This window comes from Chanodichthys erythropterus, chromosome 21 (genome assembly GCF_024489055.1).
Source record: "Chanodichthys erythropterus isolate Z2021 chromosome 21, ASM2448905v1, whole genome shotgun sequence".
NCBI lineage: Eukaryota > Metazoa > Chordata > Actinopteri > Cypriniformes > Xenocyprididae > Chanodichthys > Chanodichthys erythropterus.
The window spans coordinates 25,769,707-25,790,280 of NC_090241.1; the positions used below are offsets into that span (position 1 = coordinate 25,769,707).

Genomic DNA, 20,574 nt, shown 5'->3' on the forward strand with positions numbered 1-20,574 from the left:
AGGTGTATTTTGCCTTAATGACTGACTGATTTTTGTTATCTCTTACATAACTGTCTCTGGTTTTATTGTGTCTCATCATCATCGTACATCATTGTTTTCGTCTCATCATCATCGTACATCACTGTTTTCTTAATCTTTCATCAAAATGGAATAACTTTCTCTGCCTCTGTAGACCAAGGCTGTGGGGGCAGAGAAAAATATCATTAACCAAAAATATAATATCATAGCCTACAGAATATTCTGTTTCAAGTCTGATGCAAATAAACAAGGGTTTTTGCAATGGTTCATATGCCATTTCATGTTGTCTTTACATTCACAATCGCTTATTGGAAGCTCCTCTAGGCTAACCCCAGTCTACATGCTGTCAACAGCTATTGTCTACATCTCTTGACATTTCACACACACACACACACACACACACACACACACACACACACACACACACACACACACACACACACACACTCAGGGTATGTCATGTGCAGGAAAAGCACACTCTCTGAATAAGTACAATCTGGGATCAAGTGTGTATTAAGATATGGATGATCAGTCCTGAACCATATAACAAGCTGAACCAGATCTCTGAGAACCTTTATTATATTTTCATCAGCTCCTATGGACAGACCAATCATTCATAGGCTTTAAACACACAGGCGGGGCAGAGGCTTAAGGGTGGAGTGTGTGGAGGGGTTAGATAATATTCGTAACTCACAACAAATCTTCAACACACAGGGCAAGGTGAAAGACTGCTAACACTTGATTTTACCTCTTCCTATTCTTCCCACTGACAGTCACAAAAGATATAAATGAACAGAAAATAAACATTTGGCAGAAGAAAACATAAAAGACAAACAACTTAGAAATAATGAAGCAATGAAAACACTTGCAAAAAATGCCTGGTTAAGCTGCTAAAATTAATACTTAAACCAACTGGTAAAAATCGAGAAAAAAAATCTTTACAATGACAAAAATTGTGTGGGGTAATCGTGACTCACCGATGCGTGTCTGAGCGTAGGCCTCAGCCAGGGCAGAAGGCTGGGAGTGGGAGTGGGGCGGGTGGGCAGGTGCGGGTGGAGGTGGGACCTGCTGAGACTGAGGCTGAGGGGCCTGGGTGGGCCGAGACTCCCCATGTGAGAGAGTGGAGGAGGCAGAGGAGGAGGTGGAGGAGCCATGCACAGAGCTATTAATCCAGGTGTCCGGAGACTGCTGAGGCCCTGTACTTTCACTTGACACGGCCTCATCATCAGAAGAAGATGAGGAGTCTGACAGAGAGATAGAGAGAGAGGGAAGAGAAAAAAGAAAGAAGAAAAAGAAAGACAAAAGAATGACAGAATAAGTACAAGAAGAATAAAGGTTAGAACAATTGAAGCATTTTTACAATTTTTATAAATGCAGTTGTCACAATACCAAAATGACAATAGCTGATACCAATACAAGTAAAATGTAATGATTTTTGCTACTAATTTTAAGACCACACCATGAAAAACAACATAAATTCTAAATATACACACATATACACACAAACATATTATATATATATATATATATATATATATATATATATACATACATACACACACACACACATATAAATACATACATAATAAAATTACATATACATACATATATATATATATATATATATATATATATATATATATATATATATATATATATATATATTATATTATTTAATATTATATTTAATATTTATTTTATACTTTATATTTATATTTATTAAAGGTGCCCTAGAACCAGTTTTTGCAAGATGTAATATAAGTCTAAGGTGTCCCCTGAATGTGTCTGTGAAGTTTCAGCCAAAATACCCCATAGATTTTTAACTGCCCATTTTGGGGCATCATTAACTATGCACTGATTCAGGCTGCGGCCCCTTTAAATTGCGCGCTTCTTGCCCCCCCGAGCTCTCGGCGATAATACAGTGCATTTACAAAGTTCACACAGCTAATATTACCCTCAAATGGATCTTTACAAGATGTTCGTCATGCATACTTCATGCATGCATCGAATCATGTGAGTAAAGTATTTATTTGGATGTTTACATTTGATTCTGATTGAGTTTGAAGCTGTGCTCTGTGACTAAAGCTAACATTACACACTGTTGGAGAGATTTATAAAGAATGAAGTTGTGTTTATGAATTATACAGACTGCAAGTGTTTAAAAATGAAAATAGCGACGGCTCTCCGTGAATACAGTAAGAAATGATAGTAACTTTAACCACATTTAACAGTACATTAGCAAAATGCTAACGAAACATTTAGAAAGACAATTCACAAATATCATTAAAAATATCATGTAATCATGGATCATGTCAGTTATTATTGCTCCATCTGCCATTTTTCGCTATTGTTCTTGCTTGCTTACCTAGTCTGATGATTCAGCTGTGCTGCTCCAGACGTTACTGACTGCCCTTGTGTAATGCCTTGAATGGCTGGCATATGCAAATATTGGGGGCGTACATATTAATGATCCAGACTGTTACGTAACAGTCGGTGTTATGTTGAGATTTGCCTGTTTTTAGAGGTCTTTTAAACAAATGAGATTTACATAATAAGGAGGAAGCAATGGAGTTTGAAACTTAATGTATGTCTTTTCCATGTACTGAACTCTTGTTATTCAACTATGCCAAGGTAAATTCAATTTTTGATTCTAGGGCTCCTTTAAATACAATAAATATATATGAATATTAACACATTAAATTAAAATTACATGTTAAAAATTATTTTATTACATTTTATTATTAATTATTAATCATTTATAAGATATAACAATTAGATATAAACTTATTTACAAGATATAAATAATTATATTTAAATGTAGATAAATAAATGTTGAGAAAAATTAATGTTTGGAAATGTGAACGGATATTTTCTATTGACACACTACAACAAAAGATATAAATAATTTTTGGGGGGTGAAAATACTGACGTGTCTAAGACTTTTGCACAGTACTGTATGTTGTGTGGTTTTGTACATTTACATGGAACATTTATCTTTAGCTGTCTAGTATGTTAGTGTAATGGTTAATATTTGGTGCTTGAATACATTACCTGGTGGGGTGCAGTTGTCAATTGGTGACTGTACATATGCGGACCGTCGTTTGGTCGGCATGGGCAGCGCCATCTTTTCCTCTTTATGCTTGGCCAATGCTGCCTGAACTGCCTCAGTGTGGATGTCTGAGACAAAAAAAAGAAAGAAAAAACTTATAACAGGCAGTTTTGTTCCTAGGACCTCTGCACTTAGTGCGATATTAGCAGATGCCTTGGTAGATATTTTATCCAAAGTGACAGATAAAGTCAACCTTGAACATCCTGGGGCTAAATGCTTTGCTCCAGAGAACAAGACTGATTTGTATCTCATTAACTGTCTGCCTTTATCTCGATACATATCAGTAACTTTTGTATTATCAGCAAAGCTTCCAACAGGCAGTCACCCTTCAGAGTTGTGGTTATAATTACACAACAAGGTCATGAACATGCTCTATGACAACAGTAGAATAGTAAAATATATATTCACATCTGTGGCGAGCAACTGAACAAACAACCTATAATCAAATAAGCAAGCTACTGTCTTTCTATTGCAACAAAGCATCAGAAATCCACAGTGACACATTTCATCTAGGCAACCATTTTGTCCAAGTACGACTGCCATGGCAGATGACTAAACAGTTCTTACAGGGATGTGGTCAGAGAACAGGCAAATATTACCATCTGCAAACACTCTGTAAACCTCACACCCCATAAATCTCAAGTAAAGACTAGTCTATATAAAGCTAAATGGAATTCTATGACAACATTTTATACTCTCTCCTATCCCAGTTTAATGTGCAGAGACCACTGTATGTAAGTAAGCCATATAAGTATGATTATAAGTAAGCCTTGGGCTGTATATTATTATTTTTGCTATTTTGTTTAGTGCCACCAGTGGCAAAAAGTCACCTTTGACTTTACATGAGTCAAACTCTGGCTTGGACTATAATGACAGATAAAGAAAATGTAACAGAAAAAAAGTTTTGTATGTTGTCAAGCTGTTCTAACCTGATCTGTAGCGCTCATCTCTAGTCCCGCTGCTTCGGTGTGGTCGCCGTGTGCGCCGGTGGCGAGAAGAGGAGGAGGATGAGTTTGACGGGCCAGGTTCAGGTGCAGAGGCAGAGCTTGGACCAGGGGACTGTGCATCATATGCCGGAGGCGGAGCCAAATCTGTAGAAATAATAAGAGTGAACTTCATTCAAACTGGCAGATGCAGTCAATGACAACAGAACATGGAAGATATGAATGGGAAAGAGATGTGAAGGTCTGTGGTTTTCATCTCAAATCTCTCCAGAATAGAAAAAAAATCAGTCCAACAATTTCTCTCACAATAGCAACTGACAATAAAGTAACAATGTTTCATGCTGCAGTCCTATATTTGAGCAGTAGAAGGCAGTGCAGAGGGACTTTGTTTGGGAACCATTCAACCTCAAGAGGAATAGCCTGAGAAGATGTTTCATAACCACATTATCATATGAGTCAGTGGACGACCGAGTAAAACAAGGAGAGAGAGATAACATGGCAGAAAAGAAGATGGAGGGAGATGGGTTAATAAGCAGGGATATTTCTGTAGTCTTACTTTGTGTTTGTGTCAAGTAGGGTGCTAAAACTTTGGCCCTCTTCTTCTCGTATCCTTTTTGTGTGATGTCACCTAAAAAAGAGAGATAATATGATTACCAGTTAAAAAACATGAACAGAATGAATTCAACACATTTCGTTTTGGGGTACATTTTTTGGTCAAATGTCTTTGAACAGCCAGATAGATTGTGGTTTATATTTTCAGTTGATCTTTGGTTGATTTTTTTTTTTCCAGTGTAATTTTCAACATACAGTAGCCCCCAAAAAGTCAAATTTGAATTACACTGCATTAGATCACAAAACATCCAACCAAGCACATCATGGGGGTACATGGAAATATTTCGATTTTGCATTGTTATAGGAAATTATGACTTAAAATAAAATTATAAATGATTGTGAATATATTAAAAGAATTTTGATTCTGTGCACTACTGTTTTTTTTTAAGAATGTAATACTTTTATTCAGCAAGGACACATTAAATTGATAAAAAGTGACAGTAAAGGCATTTATAATGTTACAAAAGATTTCCATTTTAAATAAATGCTGTTCTTTTGAGATTTCTATTAATCAAAGAACCCCAAAAAAATGTATCACGTTTTCCACATATTAAGCAGCACAACTGTTTTCAACACTGATAATAGAAATGTTTCTTGAGCAGCAAATCAGCATATTAGAATGATTTCTGAAGGATCATGTGACACTGAAGACTGGAGTGATGGCTGCTGAAATTTCATCTTAGCCATCATAGGGATAAATTACATTTTAATGTATACTCAAATACAATATAATTATTTTAAATTGTATAATATTTCACAATATTTCAGATTTTACAGTCTAAGCATGAGAAAACATGCTCCGACCCCTAACCCTCAAGAATAATGATCTCAAACTTACTAATGGTAATGCTAAATAATATCAAGTGTAATATGAGTTAAAAGGAACGCATTATTGAAGTTGATGAAGGAGGTTTGGGAACAGCTGTTTAGAAAAACCCAAACACTTAAATCCTATAAGATCATCACATTCTTAAATTCTGACAGCCAAGTTGATTTGTGTGAGTTAAAGTTGGATTCATGTGTGTGCTTGTGAGTGTGAAAGAGAGCAGAATGTGTAATCTAGTGGGATTATGCAGGATGGAGAGAGCTTTGGTTATGATACGTGAGCAGCTCAAGCTCATTTCAACACATCCCCTGAAGGGGAAAGATTTCAAAAGAGATAACATGAATATATTTATTATAATCCCATAGAAATCAGATTGGCCTTAACGCTTAATCATTGACAGCAAACCGCACAGATTCATTAGAGAGGCCACTAAACAAACCATTCTTTCAAGAGCATTTTCAAAGCATTTTCCGCATTAAAAAAGAGGTAAAATAGCGAAAGAAGAGTCAACTCCCATAAGTAATGCATGAGGACCAAACCCAGCTGCACCATGGGATATTTTTAGCTTCAACAGACTCTTCTATCACATGTAGCTCTGAAGGGGGTTGTGTATATGTGTTCATTTTGTATATGATTCTGTGAGTGTTATTCAGAAAGAATGGTTTTGGACTGCAATAAATGGCACAGTCGCTTTCAAGACAAGTAAATGCACTCTTCCAAATCTACTGCAAACTGGAAGGTTTTATTGGTGGCCTAAGGTGGTCCAGTCCACACTGAGGCTCAGATGGATTGCGATTGGTTGATGGGAGAGTGATGATAATGTGAAGTGAGTGACAACAGACCAAGGCAGGAATCTACTTTTATCCTTGATCACTCACTCATACACATGGCATGGCCTAAAGTTAGACGACATCACACACTCTCAGTCCATGCAACAGTAACCTGTAACATTTATGCTACAATATACCCCCTCAAAATCTTACTTCCACACATCATAATTCTAAATTTGGAATGTTATAACTTTTCCTTTTGAAGTAATATAGACAAATTACCCATTCTAAACCATATAACCTGCATGTACTCTTCACAATAATCTAGACATCATGCCTTAATTCTGAATTTAATTTGCAAACCCTTGTTTTAACCCTTGTCTTGCAAAACTGTCCTGAAAAAGGTAAATTATTCCAGGGCTACAACCCAAACTGTACTGGCCTATGATCCAATTCTTATTTTAACTAGAACCAATGCCACAAATCCACTCTGTAATCCAACCTTTATCATAAAGATCTAATCCAAATACTTATGTTACATCTTTTACCCATATTTACCTTTTTATAACAGACCCTAAAGGCTCGAATACACTACACAAACAGATCTGTACAAATCTGAACAGATTTTAAAACATTAGGCATCACTGGTGCAGACTTTTGGACACTTATTTTGGACTCATTCAGACTGCAAATCGTAACAGCTCTATAATCTTGTATTTGCAAGGCATTATGGGCAAAAGTCCTATGACAAGTGACCTTTTTCAGTAAAGTAGTTTTTTCCTGTCCCTGGCATTTATATTTAGTTTATGCATACATAAACAACTACTGGCATGCATGCACACACAGACAGAAACATGGGGATTTTTTGGGACCTGAGAGAAAGGAGGTGAAGAAGGATGTCACTCTTTTAAGAGATAAAGCTACATGAGTGTTATTGTTTGACTGTGTCATTATCAAGATCAGTAACCTACAAGTAACCAGTGTAAATGAAAACAACTTTTTTGTCATTCTTGTATAATTATTTTACATGCATTTAAAGTTTTTATATTATCTCTTAAAAGAGTGACGTCCTTCTTCACCTCCATTATATATATATATATATATATATATATATATATATATATATATATATATATATATATATATATTCCTGATAGTAATGGTTTCACATTATGCATTTGCTGTAAAAAATACATACAATAGAGACTAGGGATGTAACGATACCCTCATGTCACGATTCGATACATATCACGATACTGAACTCACGATACGGTATTATTGCCATACTTAACAAAAACTTAACTGTTGATTAAAATGCTAAATTTGGTATTACATTGGGGGTGAATATTAATAGGCTATGGTTAATGGACATGGTGCACAGGACAATGTTGATACCAGAATAAAAATATTCATGATTCTGAAGCTGAAAATAGAGAAAAATGCAAATATGCTTGTACTCTGTCATTGACTAGATATATTTAAAATAATGTAGGCCACTTTTTACTGGTAACACAATACATTTGGCATTATCAGGACCCACAAATATTCCCCCATTGTATTACTATACATTATATTCAACACCATATATAGAAGTTCAATGTAGAACTGACACTATAACTAAAAAAACAAAAAACAAAAAAAAAAAAACAGTAATTTTCATTTTGGGTGAACTATACCCAATACATATTGTCACTATCCATGATACATATTGTTACATTTTTTGTATTGCAATATATTGTGACACGATATATTGTTATTACACCCCTAATAGAGACTGAACCTTCTACTCTCTCAGTGACTTTCTGTACAACAGACATGCCCACCAGCTGCTCGGACTGTGGGAAAGTTGGATCTTGGATCTGTGTCTGAGTTGAGCAAAAAAGAGAGATAGAGATAGATTTTCTTTTTTAATTTATTGACTCAGAGAACTTGTCTTGTTCCTTTGAAAAGCATTAACTACCCATATCCACCCTCCCTCGTGTGCTGCATCACTGGCCCTGAAACACTATGACACAACAGAGCTCACACAATGACTTTCACTCAAGACACAATACAGCTATCTCTCCATTGTGTCTATTAACACACACACAGCCTTGGTTACCCACCACCAGATGGTGACTCACCATTCAGCAACTGCCAACACTGTATCACACTGTACTGAAGTTGAATTTCATTGCCCTTCTTCACTGTTTCTTTTGTCCACATCCAACCTTCTGTCTCCACACACACACACACACACACACACACATTTCCTTTCCCTCTGGATGATGTCATGTTCTCCAGTGCTAAATCTTCTACCCTATGACATGGTTTCCTGTTCTGCTGAGAACATAAAAACAGACTGTGAGAGACAGAGAGAAACACAGACAGACAGAGAGTGACAAAAAAAAGACACAACAGGGTGTTCAGTTCATTCTTATCTGTTCATGCTTCTTTCTACATTATACAACCAGACCCACAAACCGGCTTTGAAAACCTGCACATGGAAACAGTAAAGTCAGGGTTACCAGGGTGTGTGCATGCAGGTGACAACAAGACTCAAATTACCACTTCACACGCCTGGGAACATGTCTTTTCAGGTGTATCCTTCCTAATTCACTTAGTAGAATGATCTGACCTGTGTTTACAGTGTGGTTTACCATGTTCAAGGTTAAATAAGGAAAACAAAGTATACTTTTAGGACCCTTATAATTAAGCTCATTATAGTAATGTGCAAATTCAGATATATCATAAAGACTCGACTTGGGCCAATAAGCAACCACCTAGCCACTGCCCAGAACAACCATCTAACAACATGACAAAAAACATTCAACACCTTTTTGCAACCACATAGTAACACTCAAGCAAACAATCACAACGCTCTAGCAAACTGCAGCAAGATTTGTGCAGGAAAGCACCATTTGCATTGTCTTCAGCTATTTTTACAATTATGTTGCGACACAAAAATTACACAATTTACCTTTCAGCAGCCCCCTAATAAAAGTCATACTGTGTGGTGTGTAATTTATTTAAAAGATTTTATGTCATGCTGTTGGGTTTGAGCTATTCTTGTGGCATATGTGCTTCTTTATTCGTTATGAATGAGAACAGCTTAAGGCAAACTCTACTGTTACCATAGCAACTATGACTCTAAATACAACCCACCAAAATACACACATATACATACCAAATCAACACAAAAGCCTACTCAGATAAGAAATTATTTATGCATATTTGGAGAAATCATTTTAACCACAATAAAAGCACAGGAATGCAGAATGCACAGAAGACCAGAAACAGTTTATGCAAACACACAATGTATGTTCCTGCTTTGCACTTGTGCAAACAAACCTTAGTACTCATGGGGGAAATAGAGTTAAATTAAAAATGTCTGTGCCATTAAACTGTATTTGTCACTACTCAGACAGATGTTGCTACCAACATCTTGTTATTAACATCCACTTTACATTTACGTTTAGTCTTTTAGTAGATGCAATGTACAAATCAGATCTTTGACATGCACATGAATGAATACTATATTCATATGTGACCCTGGACCACAAAACCAGTCATAAGGGTCAATTTTTTAAAATTTAGATTTATACATCATCTGAAAGCTGAATAAATATGCTTACCACTGATGTATGGTTTGTTAGGATAGGACAATATTTGGCCGAGATACAACTATTATATCTGAGGGTGCAAAAAATCTAAATATTGAGAAAATCGTCTTTAAAGTTGTCCAAATGAAGACCTTAGCAATGCATATCCACTCACAAAAATGCATTTTTGATATATTTAGGGTAGAAAATTTACAAAATATCTTCATAAGAACATGATCTTTACTTAAAGGTGCCGTGGAATGTCTTTTTAAAAGATGTAATATAAGTCTAAGGTGTCCCCTGAATGTTTCTGTGAAGTTTAGCTCAAAATACCCCATAGATTTTTTTTAATTAATTTTTTTAACTACCTATTTTGGGGCATCATTAAATATGCGCCGATTCAGGCTGCGGCCCCTTTAAATGCTCACGAAAGCTCGCGCTTGCCTTTAACAGCATAAACAAAGTTCACACAGCTAATATAACCCTTAAAATTGTTCTTTGCAAAGTGTTCGTCATGCAGCGTGTCTAATCGCGTAAGTATGGTATTTATTTGGATGTTTACATTTGATTCTGAATGAGTTTGATAGTGCTCCATGGCTAAAGCTAACATTACACACTGTTGGAGAGATTTATAAACAATGAAGTTGTGTTTATGAATTATACAGACTGCAAGTGTTTAAAAAAATGAAAATAACAACAGTCTTGTCTCCTTGAATACAGTAAAAAAACGATGGTAACTTTCACCACATTTAACAGTACATTAGCAACATGCTAATGAAACATTTAGAAATACAATTTACAAATATCACTAAAAATATCATGTTATCATGGATCATGTCAGTTATTATTGCTCCATCTGCCATTTTTCGCTATTGTTCTTGCTTGTTTAACTAGTTTGATGATTCTGCTGTGCACATCCAGATGTCCTGCCCTTGTCTAATGCTTGAACATGGGCTGGCATATGCAAATATTGTGGGCGTACATATTAATGATCCCGACTGTTGCATAACAGTCTGTGTTATGTTGTGATTCGCCTGTTTGTCTTTTAAACAAATGAGATTTATATAAGAAGGAGGAAACAATGGTGTTTGAGACTCACTGTATGTCCTTTCCATGTACTGAACTCTTGTTATTTAACTATGGCAAGATAAATTCAATTTTAATTATAGGGCACCTTTAATATCATAATGATTTTTGGCATAAAAGAAAAATCTATAATTTTGACCCATACAATATATTGTTACTATTGCTACAAATATACCCGTGGCACTTATGACTGGTTTTGTAGTCAAGGGTCACATTTATGGTATTTACATATGCACTTCAAAAAATATAATGGTAAATGACCAAAAATATGGTACTTTTTGTTACTTAAGACTAGTTTTTGGGGTAACGCATTGCAAGTGACGCGAGTTACTTGATCAGGTTACTTTTTCCAAGTAACTAGTAAAGTAATGCATTACTTTTATATTACTTTTTTGAGTTACTTTTTCAAATAAGTAATGCAAGTTACTATGTTTTTCCATTTACTGACTGATACCTCTCCTTTCCCCATGTTGAGAGAAATCAGAAGTAAGTTCAGAGGCGTTGTGTGCGCTCTGTGAACATTATGGTTATTGCAGTTCTGGACTAAATGTGAGCAGGAATTTACTCATCTCACTTGCACAAAAACAGCCAGTATTTTTTTAGGAGTCATTCCACAAAATGAATAAAAACAGCGAAATACATTCTCAGAATACTTCACAAACCTTGTGTGCGCTCTGTAAACATGATAGTTATTCTAGATTAGTTCTAGACTAAATGGGAGCACACATATACTTATCTCACTTGCACTTCAATTCTGAAACTTTCAAACATAATAGATTAACATAGCTGAGAATAGGAGAATTATAATATACAAATGAATTATTCATACCCTTTTCAGTCACATGAGCTCTAGTTAAGTGTTACCTAAGTGGCAACTGTTATAAAAGAGTTATTTAAGCTCCAACTGACAGTTTGGAAAAGCTCTGCTCAGTGACTGAATGCGTCTACTAGTGCGTGCCTACCAAATATAAAGTGTGCATCTCTTCTTTTTCGAGCCTGATGTCCATCACAGACCGGTAAATAATTCAGTTACTGAGGAACCCATATCGCAAGCATTGCAAAAGATATTAACTATTAACATGTCCTGTGTGGTGTGCACTTGAGAGTGAGCTAGCTAGGCAAACCAGGGGTTTTTTTTTTAAAGAAAAATAAGCAATAACATGGTGGGAAAGAGGAAAAAAGAGAGAGTAGATAGTGGGAGAGACATAGCAACATGTTAGAAAGCTTGCTGTGAATCATGGGTAAATGAGTGTATTTGCTTCCCGATGCTCTGTGACCTAGATTAAAGTAATCGCTCTCTTTCTGTTTTGTCCCCAGGTCTCTCTCTCCCACTCTGTCTCTCTCTCTTTTTCTTTAAAACTCAGAAAACCTGCCTGTCCTCCTACAGTCACAGTGGGTGCTTAAGCTACTGAGGTTACCTGAACAGATGCACACAATCAGACATTATACAGTCGGTCCAAGCCTCTTTTAAGTATATGCTGACCAGCTATGGAAGAGGATTTCCACACACACAGCTCATTTGATCAGCTTAAGTGCATAAAAGCGTCTGAGTATGTGCTGGGAATTCAAGCAGAGATCACGACTGCTCAGCCCAGATGCTTTCAATGGTGCTCATTGTGTGTGAGTGTGTTACAACCTCCTATCTCCACCCCTCTTCCCCTGTCATGAAGACACACACACACAGAGAGAGAGAGAGATAAACTCTTTCATTCACAACACACGTTCATCACAAGTAACTAATATGTGCTGATGGTGCAGTCTCTGTAGACTTCTGTAAATCTTGTTACTGTAAACAATTACATGCATTAAATTTATTTGTTTAATATTTAAACAAATGTATACTTAAGTAGAGTATATGATTTAATTTTATATAATTTACAGAGCTCTGCTGGCTCAGTAATAAAAAATGTAAGGATATTTTTATTAAATAATAAGGCTATTAGAAATTCTTTACTTTACATTTTTTAATTAAATAATATTTTTACTGCAATTTGTCGTTGAATATCCTATATCTCACTTTGAAATATGACACTTTACAGAAGTAAAATGGGCAGTAAATGCACTTCCCCAGAGAGGGAGAATTATACTGTAAAATTAAATTAATTATTCATAATACTCATTGTCACTTAAGGCCTAGTTCTTAATATTTTTTTCTTTAGTTATTTTAGTAATTCAAGTTAATCTAAAAGAAATTGTCTTAGCGACTAGCTGTAATAAAATAAAATATTTAATATATATTTTTATATTTTATATCTTATTTCTGTTCACATTTATTTTATTTCAAGTAACGTAAAAGTTTTTTTTTTTTCATTGTTTTAGCTATAGTTTTAATTAATTATAACCCTGATCCAAAAAGCAATTGCATGGTAACATATCCAATGCCATCATATTTTACAGTACAGTAAAACCTGTTACTATTTATGCAAACGTGTTAATATTGTCATAACACATTATTCTGCTATTAAAACAATAAAAAAACCTATGCAATCTCAGCAGGCTAGAAATAACAGCAGCTCTATAAACTATTGTCTATAGCCATAAATACACTTCTACTATGTCTGAACACAAACAAAAATCATCAGCAGAAGATAGCTGGAGGCAGCCATTACTAAAGAGCTTTACTACTCCCACTGGTCCTTCAAAGACTGAAATAAAGAGTCTTTCATTGTGACATTTTCTTTTTGTTGTCACCTATACTGTCTTTAGTGCAAAGGACATAAGATATGGGTGTGATGCTAAACATATGCTCATATACATGACAGACATTTCTCTAAAGCAAACCTCGCTACTTACTGAACAAGTCGGTTTTAACTATATTCTAAGGGCTGCAGCAAGCATCTCCTGTCTAAGAGCCAAAAAGTGAGGACTGAAGGTGGGGATTGTGAATTGTGCCAGGACTGCATTGTGGGCTTTGAGAAACAGATACGCAGTCTTAGTATAAGCATATATATAATGCGTACGAAATGGTTCAGGCGTGCCAAACCTTTGGGAATATAAAAAACACATAAAAGAGAACCACAGCAAGAAGGAAAAAGGTGGGTGTGTGTTTGCAAAATTGCACCAACAAGGACACAAGATGATGTTCACAACTTCCATGAAATCCAAAAACACACCAATAATAGTAAGTGAAGCCAAAAGCAACTATAGTCAATCATTTGTAATCTGCCTCCAGGTGCTGTCTTGATTTGCTGTGTGGGAGACATACTGAAAATGAATCCGGGCTGCACTGATGGCAGATCAGCTGTTATACCAAACAATTCTCTGGTGCAGAGATTAATGAGAATCTCTTTTTATATTTGGGTAATGCTGTTTAAGATATTGTTTTGCTCTTCTGAATCTTTCACATACCACTGCTGAAAGGCTTATATAACACATAAGGATGACTAAACACACACACACACACACACACACACACAAACCGAGCCCCTTCTGCAGTGAATCACAATGACAATAACGGCACACTAAAATGTAAACAACCACACACACATATCTGTGTTATGATTCCAGATAAGCAGAGGTTTAGAGACACCTTTTATGCTGGAGATAATTTAAAATGCTAAATAAATAATAATATTTTATTTATATCATTTTTATACTTATGCATATATACTATTTATTATATAAGGCCTAAAAAAAGTTTTGCAACACCAGGCCACTCAATGCCAAGTTGCATTGTTTGAGTGAGCGATTTACATGTCCTATGGCAAGCTGTTTAAACATTTATTCCTTAGAACTAGTTTCTATTTTTATGATACTATTAAACTTTAAACTTTCATGATACTTTACAAGTAATTCAGTAGTGATTAGCATCTTTGTCATATTTGCAACTGCCTGTTCTTAAGACTCTAGTACTTACTGGACATAAATTGCAAATTTTTGTCAGTGATTTCGATGGGGGTCTGTGGTTGGGATATTGACAGTCCACTTCTGTTTTACCTGAATAAATATTCATTTATAAATAACATTCTTAACTACATAACCCAATACCATGGAAAAGAACTAATTCCTTGTAAGTAAATGTTAAAACAGCTTGCCATACATGACCTCTCATTGAATCATATAGCCTATGGATGTTGATTGTTTATGGAGGAAAAATGGGTTTCGGTTTATTAATAGCACTGTCAGTGTATCAAGCAGTACACTCATTAATAAAGCATCGACCATTAAAATAAATATTATTTACCTATAAACCATAGGCTATATCCATTATAATAACAGCAATATATAGTGTAACTATTACTGAAGCTATTTTTTAATTATTTTACATATTTTTTATATTATTTCCATTGACAGTAAACATTAACTATACAACTAACACCGAATACAACTAGTTGATGAAGTCTTTAAATATGAAGAGGACATATGCCGAATAACCATGGCCTGTAAATAATCACATAAATACGTCCAGCGCTTCACAGACTCGGTGTTTTCGTTTTGCACAACATAACAGCAAATAAGGAAAGATATAAGACCAATGTCAGGACATTTAAAGAGGAAAACAAAGCTGAATAGACGTTTAAAATGCAAATAAATGCGATGTTGAACAAGTGAGATGAAGAAAAGGAGGTCAGTATGTTTCCGCGAGCGGCGGCGACATTGAAGCATCATCATCACGGAACCTGTGTGTGGATGCTGTTATTGAGGATGCACGACTGAGTCTGTCAAATCAACACATAATATCTATTCAAACGCACGCATTCAAACAAGAAAGGAAGAGCCCTTGTTGTTTAAAGGCTTACCCTCCGACAGCTCCAGGTCCAGCTCAGCGAGCTGCTCCCGGACCTCTTGGGGGAGAGCGGACACATCCACACCGCGCTCCGCCATTATGTCCAGCAACCGGGGGGAAAGAACGGCGTAGAACGGTTAACCGACAACAAAAACACCCGTGTCCTCCTCACAGTGAATAACAAATGGTATTAAACAGCAGACCAGGCTCCATCATCTCCGCCATGCCGAGAGAGAAATCCCAGCCGATGGGAAGAGTCACATGACCAGGGCTCGGGATGAGGAGTCTGAGCCTGTGGTCAGAAAGCCGTGGCGATTTTGCTCCCTCTGCTGTGGTGAGAGAGAATCTTTATCTCATGTAATATCTTGAACAGCAATGGTTAAAAGGAATTGTTCTCACTAAAACTAAAATGCTGTCGTTATTTACTCACTTTTGTGTCTTTCTAAATCCGTAGGTTGCATTTTCTTTTGTGAAACAGAAAAAATTTGGCTTCACGCAGTTATTTTCCATAGTGCATAGCAACCATTTTTATCAATATATATATATAGATTATAAACGACATACAGTTGAATAAATAATAGCTCAATTTGATTTCTGGGTTAACTATTCCTTTAACGTGTTTTATACATAGCCTATTACTGGATCTTTTTATTTACTTTAACTCATTTAACATACACTGTAAGAAAAATCTGTGAAATTTATGGTAAAAACGTAAAAACTTTACCTTAAAAATACAAACCCGATTCCAAAAAAGTTGGGACACGTTACAAATTGTGAATAAAAAACAGAATGCAATGATGTGGAAGTTTCATATTTCAATATTTTATTCAGAATACAACATATATGACATATCAAATGTTTAAACTGAGAAAATGTATCATTTTAAGGGAAAAATAAGTTGATTTTAAATTTCATGGCATCAACACATCTCAAAAAAGTTGGGACAAGGCCATGTTTACCATTGTGTGGCATCCCCTCTTCTTTTTATAACAGTCTGCAAACGTCTGGGGACTGAGGAGAAAAGTTGCTCAAGTTTAGGAATAGGAATGTTGTCACATTCTTGTCTAATATAGGCTTCTAGTTGCTCAACTGTCTTAGGTCTTCTTTGTCGCATCTTCCTCTTTATGAACGGCCAAATGTTTTCTATGGGTGAAAGATCTGGACTGCAGGCTGGCCATTTCAGTACCCGGATCCTTCTACGCAGCCATGATGTTGTAATTGATGCAGTATGTGGTCTGGCATTGTCATGTAGGAAAATGCAAGGTCTTCCCTGAAAGAGATGATGTCTGGATGGGAGCATATTTTGTTCTAGAACTTGGATATACCTTTCAGCATTGATGGTGCCTTTCCAGATGTGTAAGCTGCCCATTCACACGTACTCATGCAGCCCTATACCATCAGAGATGCAGGCCTTTGAACTGAGCACTGATAACAACTTGGGTTGTCCTTGTCCTCTTTAGTCCGGATGACATGGCGTCCCAGTTTTCCAAAAAGAACTTCAAATTTTAATTCGTCTGACCCAAGAACAGTTTTCCACTTTGCCACAGTCCATTTTAAATGAGCCTTGGCCCAGAGAAAACACCTGCGCTTCTGGATCATGTTTAGATATGGCTTCTATTTTGACCTATAGCCTACAGTTTTAGCCGGCAACGGCGAATGGCACAGTGGATTGTGTTCACTGACTGTATATATATATATATATATATATATATATATATATAGATATATATATATATATATATATATAAGATATATAATAATATATAATATATAATAATATAATAATATATAATATATAATAATATAATATTATATAATATATAATAATATAATATAATATAATATATAATAATATAATATAATATAATATATAATAATATAATATAATATAATATATAATATATATATATATAATATATAATATATATATATATATATAATATAATATAATATATAATAATATATAATAATATAAATATATAATATATATATATATAATATATAATAATATAAATATATAATATATATATAATAATATAATATAATATATAATATATATATATATAAATCATTTTTTTTTTTTTTTTTTTTTTTTGGTTAGGCTACATTACACAACCTATAAATTAAAATACTAGTTTGTAGCCGATTTCTAAGATAGCCTAAATTCTTGAGCTTTAATTTTGATCACCAAATCGCCAGCTGATCGCGTGAGCAAAGTGCACACTTCTCTTTAAAACACGCAACACAGACTGTATATACTTAATCATCACTGTATTTTGCTGTTTTATCACAGTTTCGATTTTAGTTCGTTGGAAAAATACAACGTAGAGACGATTTGTTTTAAATTTTCGGTTCATTATGAAACGGTGGCAGCGCACAGGGTCATTAATAACACTGAATGAATGTATAGCTGATAAATGTGCTAAAGTTGTCATATCAGGTGTTATATCATTACAAAAACCCTTCAACCGGACCGAACGAGAGTCTCGAGGCCTGCCGCTGCTCTGAGTGAGTGACAGGAGGCGTGTCAGTGTTCAGCTGCGGTGTGCGCGAACGCGCTGCCGGTGTATATGGATACTGTAGAAAAGCGGGATTGACATATTTTAATAGAGAGATATGTTTAGAAAAAAATATATATTTTAACAACAGCACCGTTAAGAAACTTCTATGCTGTATGCTGGCTAGACTTTTTTTCGCGGATTACTTTGAACGAGATATAAAACAGGGACATTTCCGGGGACAGCTCCAGTCGGGGACGGAGCACCAAAAACCGGGACTGTCCCCAGAAAACGGGGACGTCTGGTCACCCTAGGCGCTTTGCTCTGGTCCAGATCAGATCCAGATCACGTTCCACATTAACTAGAGGCGCGCGCGCGACCAAGTGTAGCTGCACAGCCCCCTCTGTTGGAGAACATGATCACTACACAATTTCTCCAGCAGGCTGCTGTAGCCTACGCTCGTCGGTCTTTTTGCAACGTATATGCGGGTTGTTTTAAGCAATATGTAAAACGGGGACATTTCCGGGGACAGAACACCAAAAACCGGCCTGGTCACCCTATTTTTGAAACAGTTCTGACCAAGTCCAACTCCGCTCCACATTTGGATTGACAGCCGTCACAACCAACTACCGCGTTTACTCCTTTCTTTTCAACCACTGGATAGGATTTAAAAAAGGGCTGTCGGGATGTTACTTCTTTCGAAGCGCTGGTAGGTGAAAAACTACGCAGCAAAAAGAATAAATAAAATGCTTTCTTAAAAGGCAAAGGAACGCATGCACGTTTTCTTAATATTATAAGTGAAAACCAACAGACTGATGAAAATGCGGGACATTTTCTCAATATGCGACGTGCGGGACAGAGTCAAAATGCTGTGCGGTACAACGCAAAGCGGGACAGGTGGTCACCCTACAGAGATTGTTCCAAATTCTCTGAATCTTTGGATGATATTTTGCACTGTAGATGAGGATTACTTCAAACTCTGCAAGTTTTCTCTGAGAAACTCCTTTCTGATATTGCTCCACAATTTTTCACCGCAGCATTGGGGGAATTGGTGATCCTCTGCCCATCTTGACTTCTGAGAGACACTGCCACTCTGAGAGGCTCTTTTTATACCCAATCATGTTTTGGGCCAATTGACCTAATAAGTTGCAAATTGGTCCTCCAGCTGTTCCTTATATGTACATTTAACTTTTCTGGCCACTTATTGCTTCCTGTCCCAACTTTTTTGGAATGTGCAGCTCTCATGAAATCCAAAATGATTAGAAATATATTCTATCGTGAATAAAATTTAAGTTTATGAGATTTGTAAAATATTGCATTCCTTTTTTATTCACAATTTGTACAGTGTCCCAACGTTTTTGGAATTGGGTTTGTACAGTAGCAAAATTTTGAAATTAAATTGAAACTAAATTGAAATTTAGAGTAAAAAAATAAGGATTTCTTTAACTGGTATAATGTTAACATACCAAAGTAGTACTAAAATAGGTTTTGTATCTATATAACAGTGACAACCACCATAAAAAAAACACTAAAGAAAGCAATATGATGAATTAAAGTTCATCACAAGAATCTTTTCCAAAAGCAGAGGAAAATAATAATATATAGAAGAAGGTGCACAGTGTCGTACACACAAATAATAATTTAAAAAAAAATCCATCATACACGCAACACTAATATAATGCAATAAACAATCATTTAACAACATAAGATGTAAAATAAAACCCCAATATACATAACTGATAACAAAAAGACCAAAGAAACTTAATTATTTAAACGAAAAAAATGTGAAATGTCACACAGGGGAATCTGGGAATGTCAATTTATAGTTTTTCTCTGTAAATTTTAAGATGACTTGTTCTTAGATCCAAAACCTGTACATTTAACAGTATTTTACAGTATGGCATGGCATGTCCCATTAGAGCTATTATAGTTTTACTCACCAGTAACCATTTTTTTACCATAGCATTTTCACATTCTTTTCACATTAAAGGGTCACTTTTTTTGAGATGTAAACAGATATGTATGGCTGCACATCATTGAAAACACTAAAGGTACTCATTAATGTTATTCATAAGTGAAAAATAGTTATTTTTGCATTTTCAGAGTGATTTCTGTCTTCCGGTTTGAAAAACTGAGTCGGAGCAACGTCATAAAATCTGACATCATTGTGTACTTTTGGCCCAAGTATGGGCATGGTCGCATGCTGACGTAGACCGTTTCGAGCGATTCTCAACATATATTCATGACATAAAACTCATTTCATCCAATCACTGCGCTGCAATATGCATAAGATTATAATTGTGGTATTATGCATGAGGAAGTATCACTTCTATCGCCTCGGGTCTGTTGTCATTCAGAGACATATCGTTGGTGTTCGTTTCCTCAGTGCTACAACACGTGTTTT

At 35.6% G+C, this 20,574-nt stretch overlaps 1 protein-coding gene across 1 annotated transcript in view; it reads right to left on the bottom strand.

The window, feature by feature from the left end:
* Window positions 1-15,934, bottom strand: part of dip2bb (disco-interacting protein 2 homolog Bb) — a 43,122-nt gene extending 27,188 nt beyond the window's left edge. Inside the window, exons 1-5 of the mRNA XM_067373668.1 lie at window positions 15,686-15,934; window positions 4,628-4,699; window positions 4,057-4,218; window positions 3,070-3,195; window positions 996-1,262 (exon numbers count right to left, since the gene is read on the bottom strand). Of these exons, the coding sequence (XP_067229769.1) occupies window positions 996-1,262; window positions 3,070-3,195; window positions 4,057-4,218; window positions 4,628-4,699; window positions 15,686-15,770 (712 nt within the window). The 5' untranslated portion in view covers window positions 15,771-15,934. The remainder of the gene's footprint in view (window positions 1-995; window positions 1,263-3,069; window positions 3,196-4,056; window positions 4,219-4,627; window positions 4,700-15,685) is intronic.
* Between the last annotated feature and the right edge of the window lie 4,640 nt (window positions 15,935-20,574).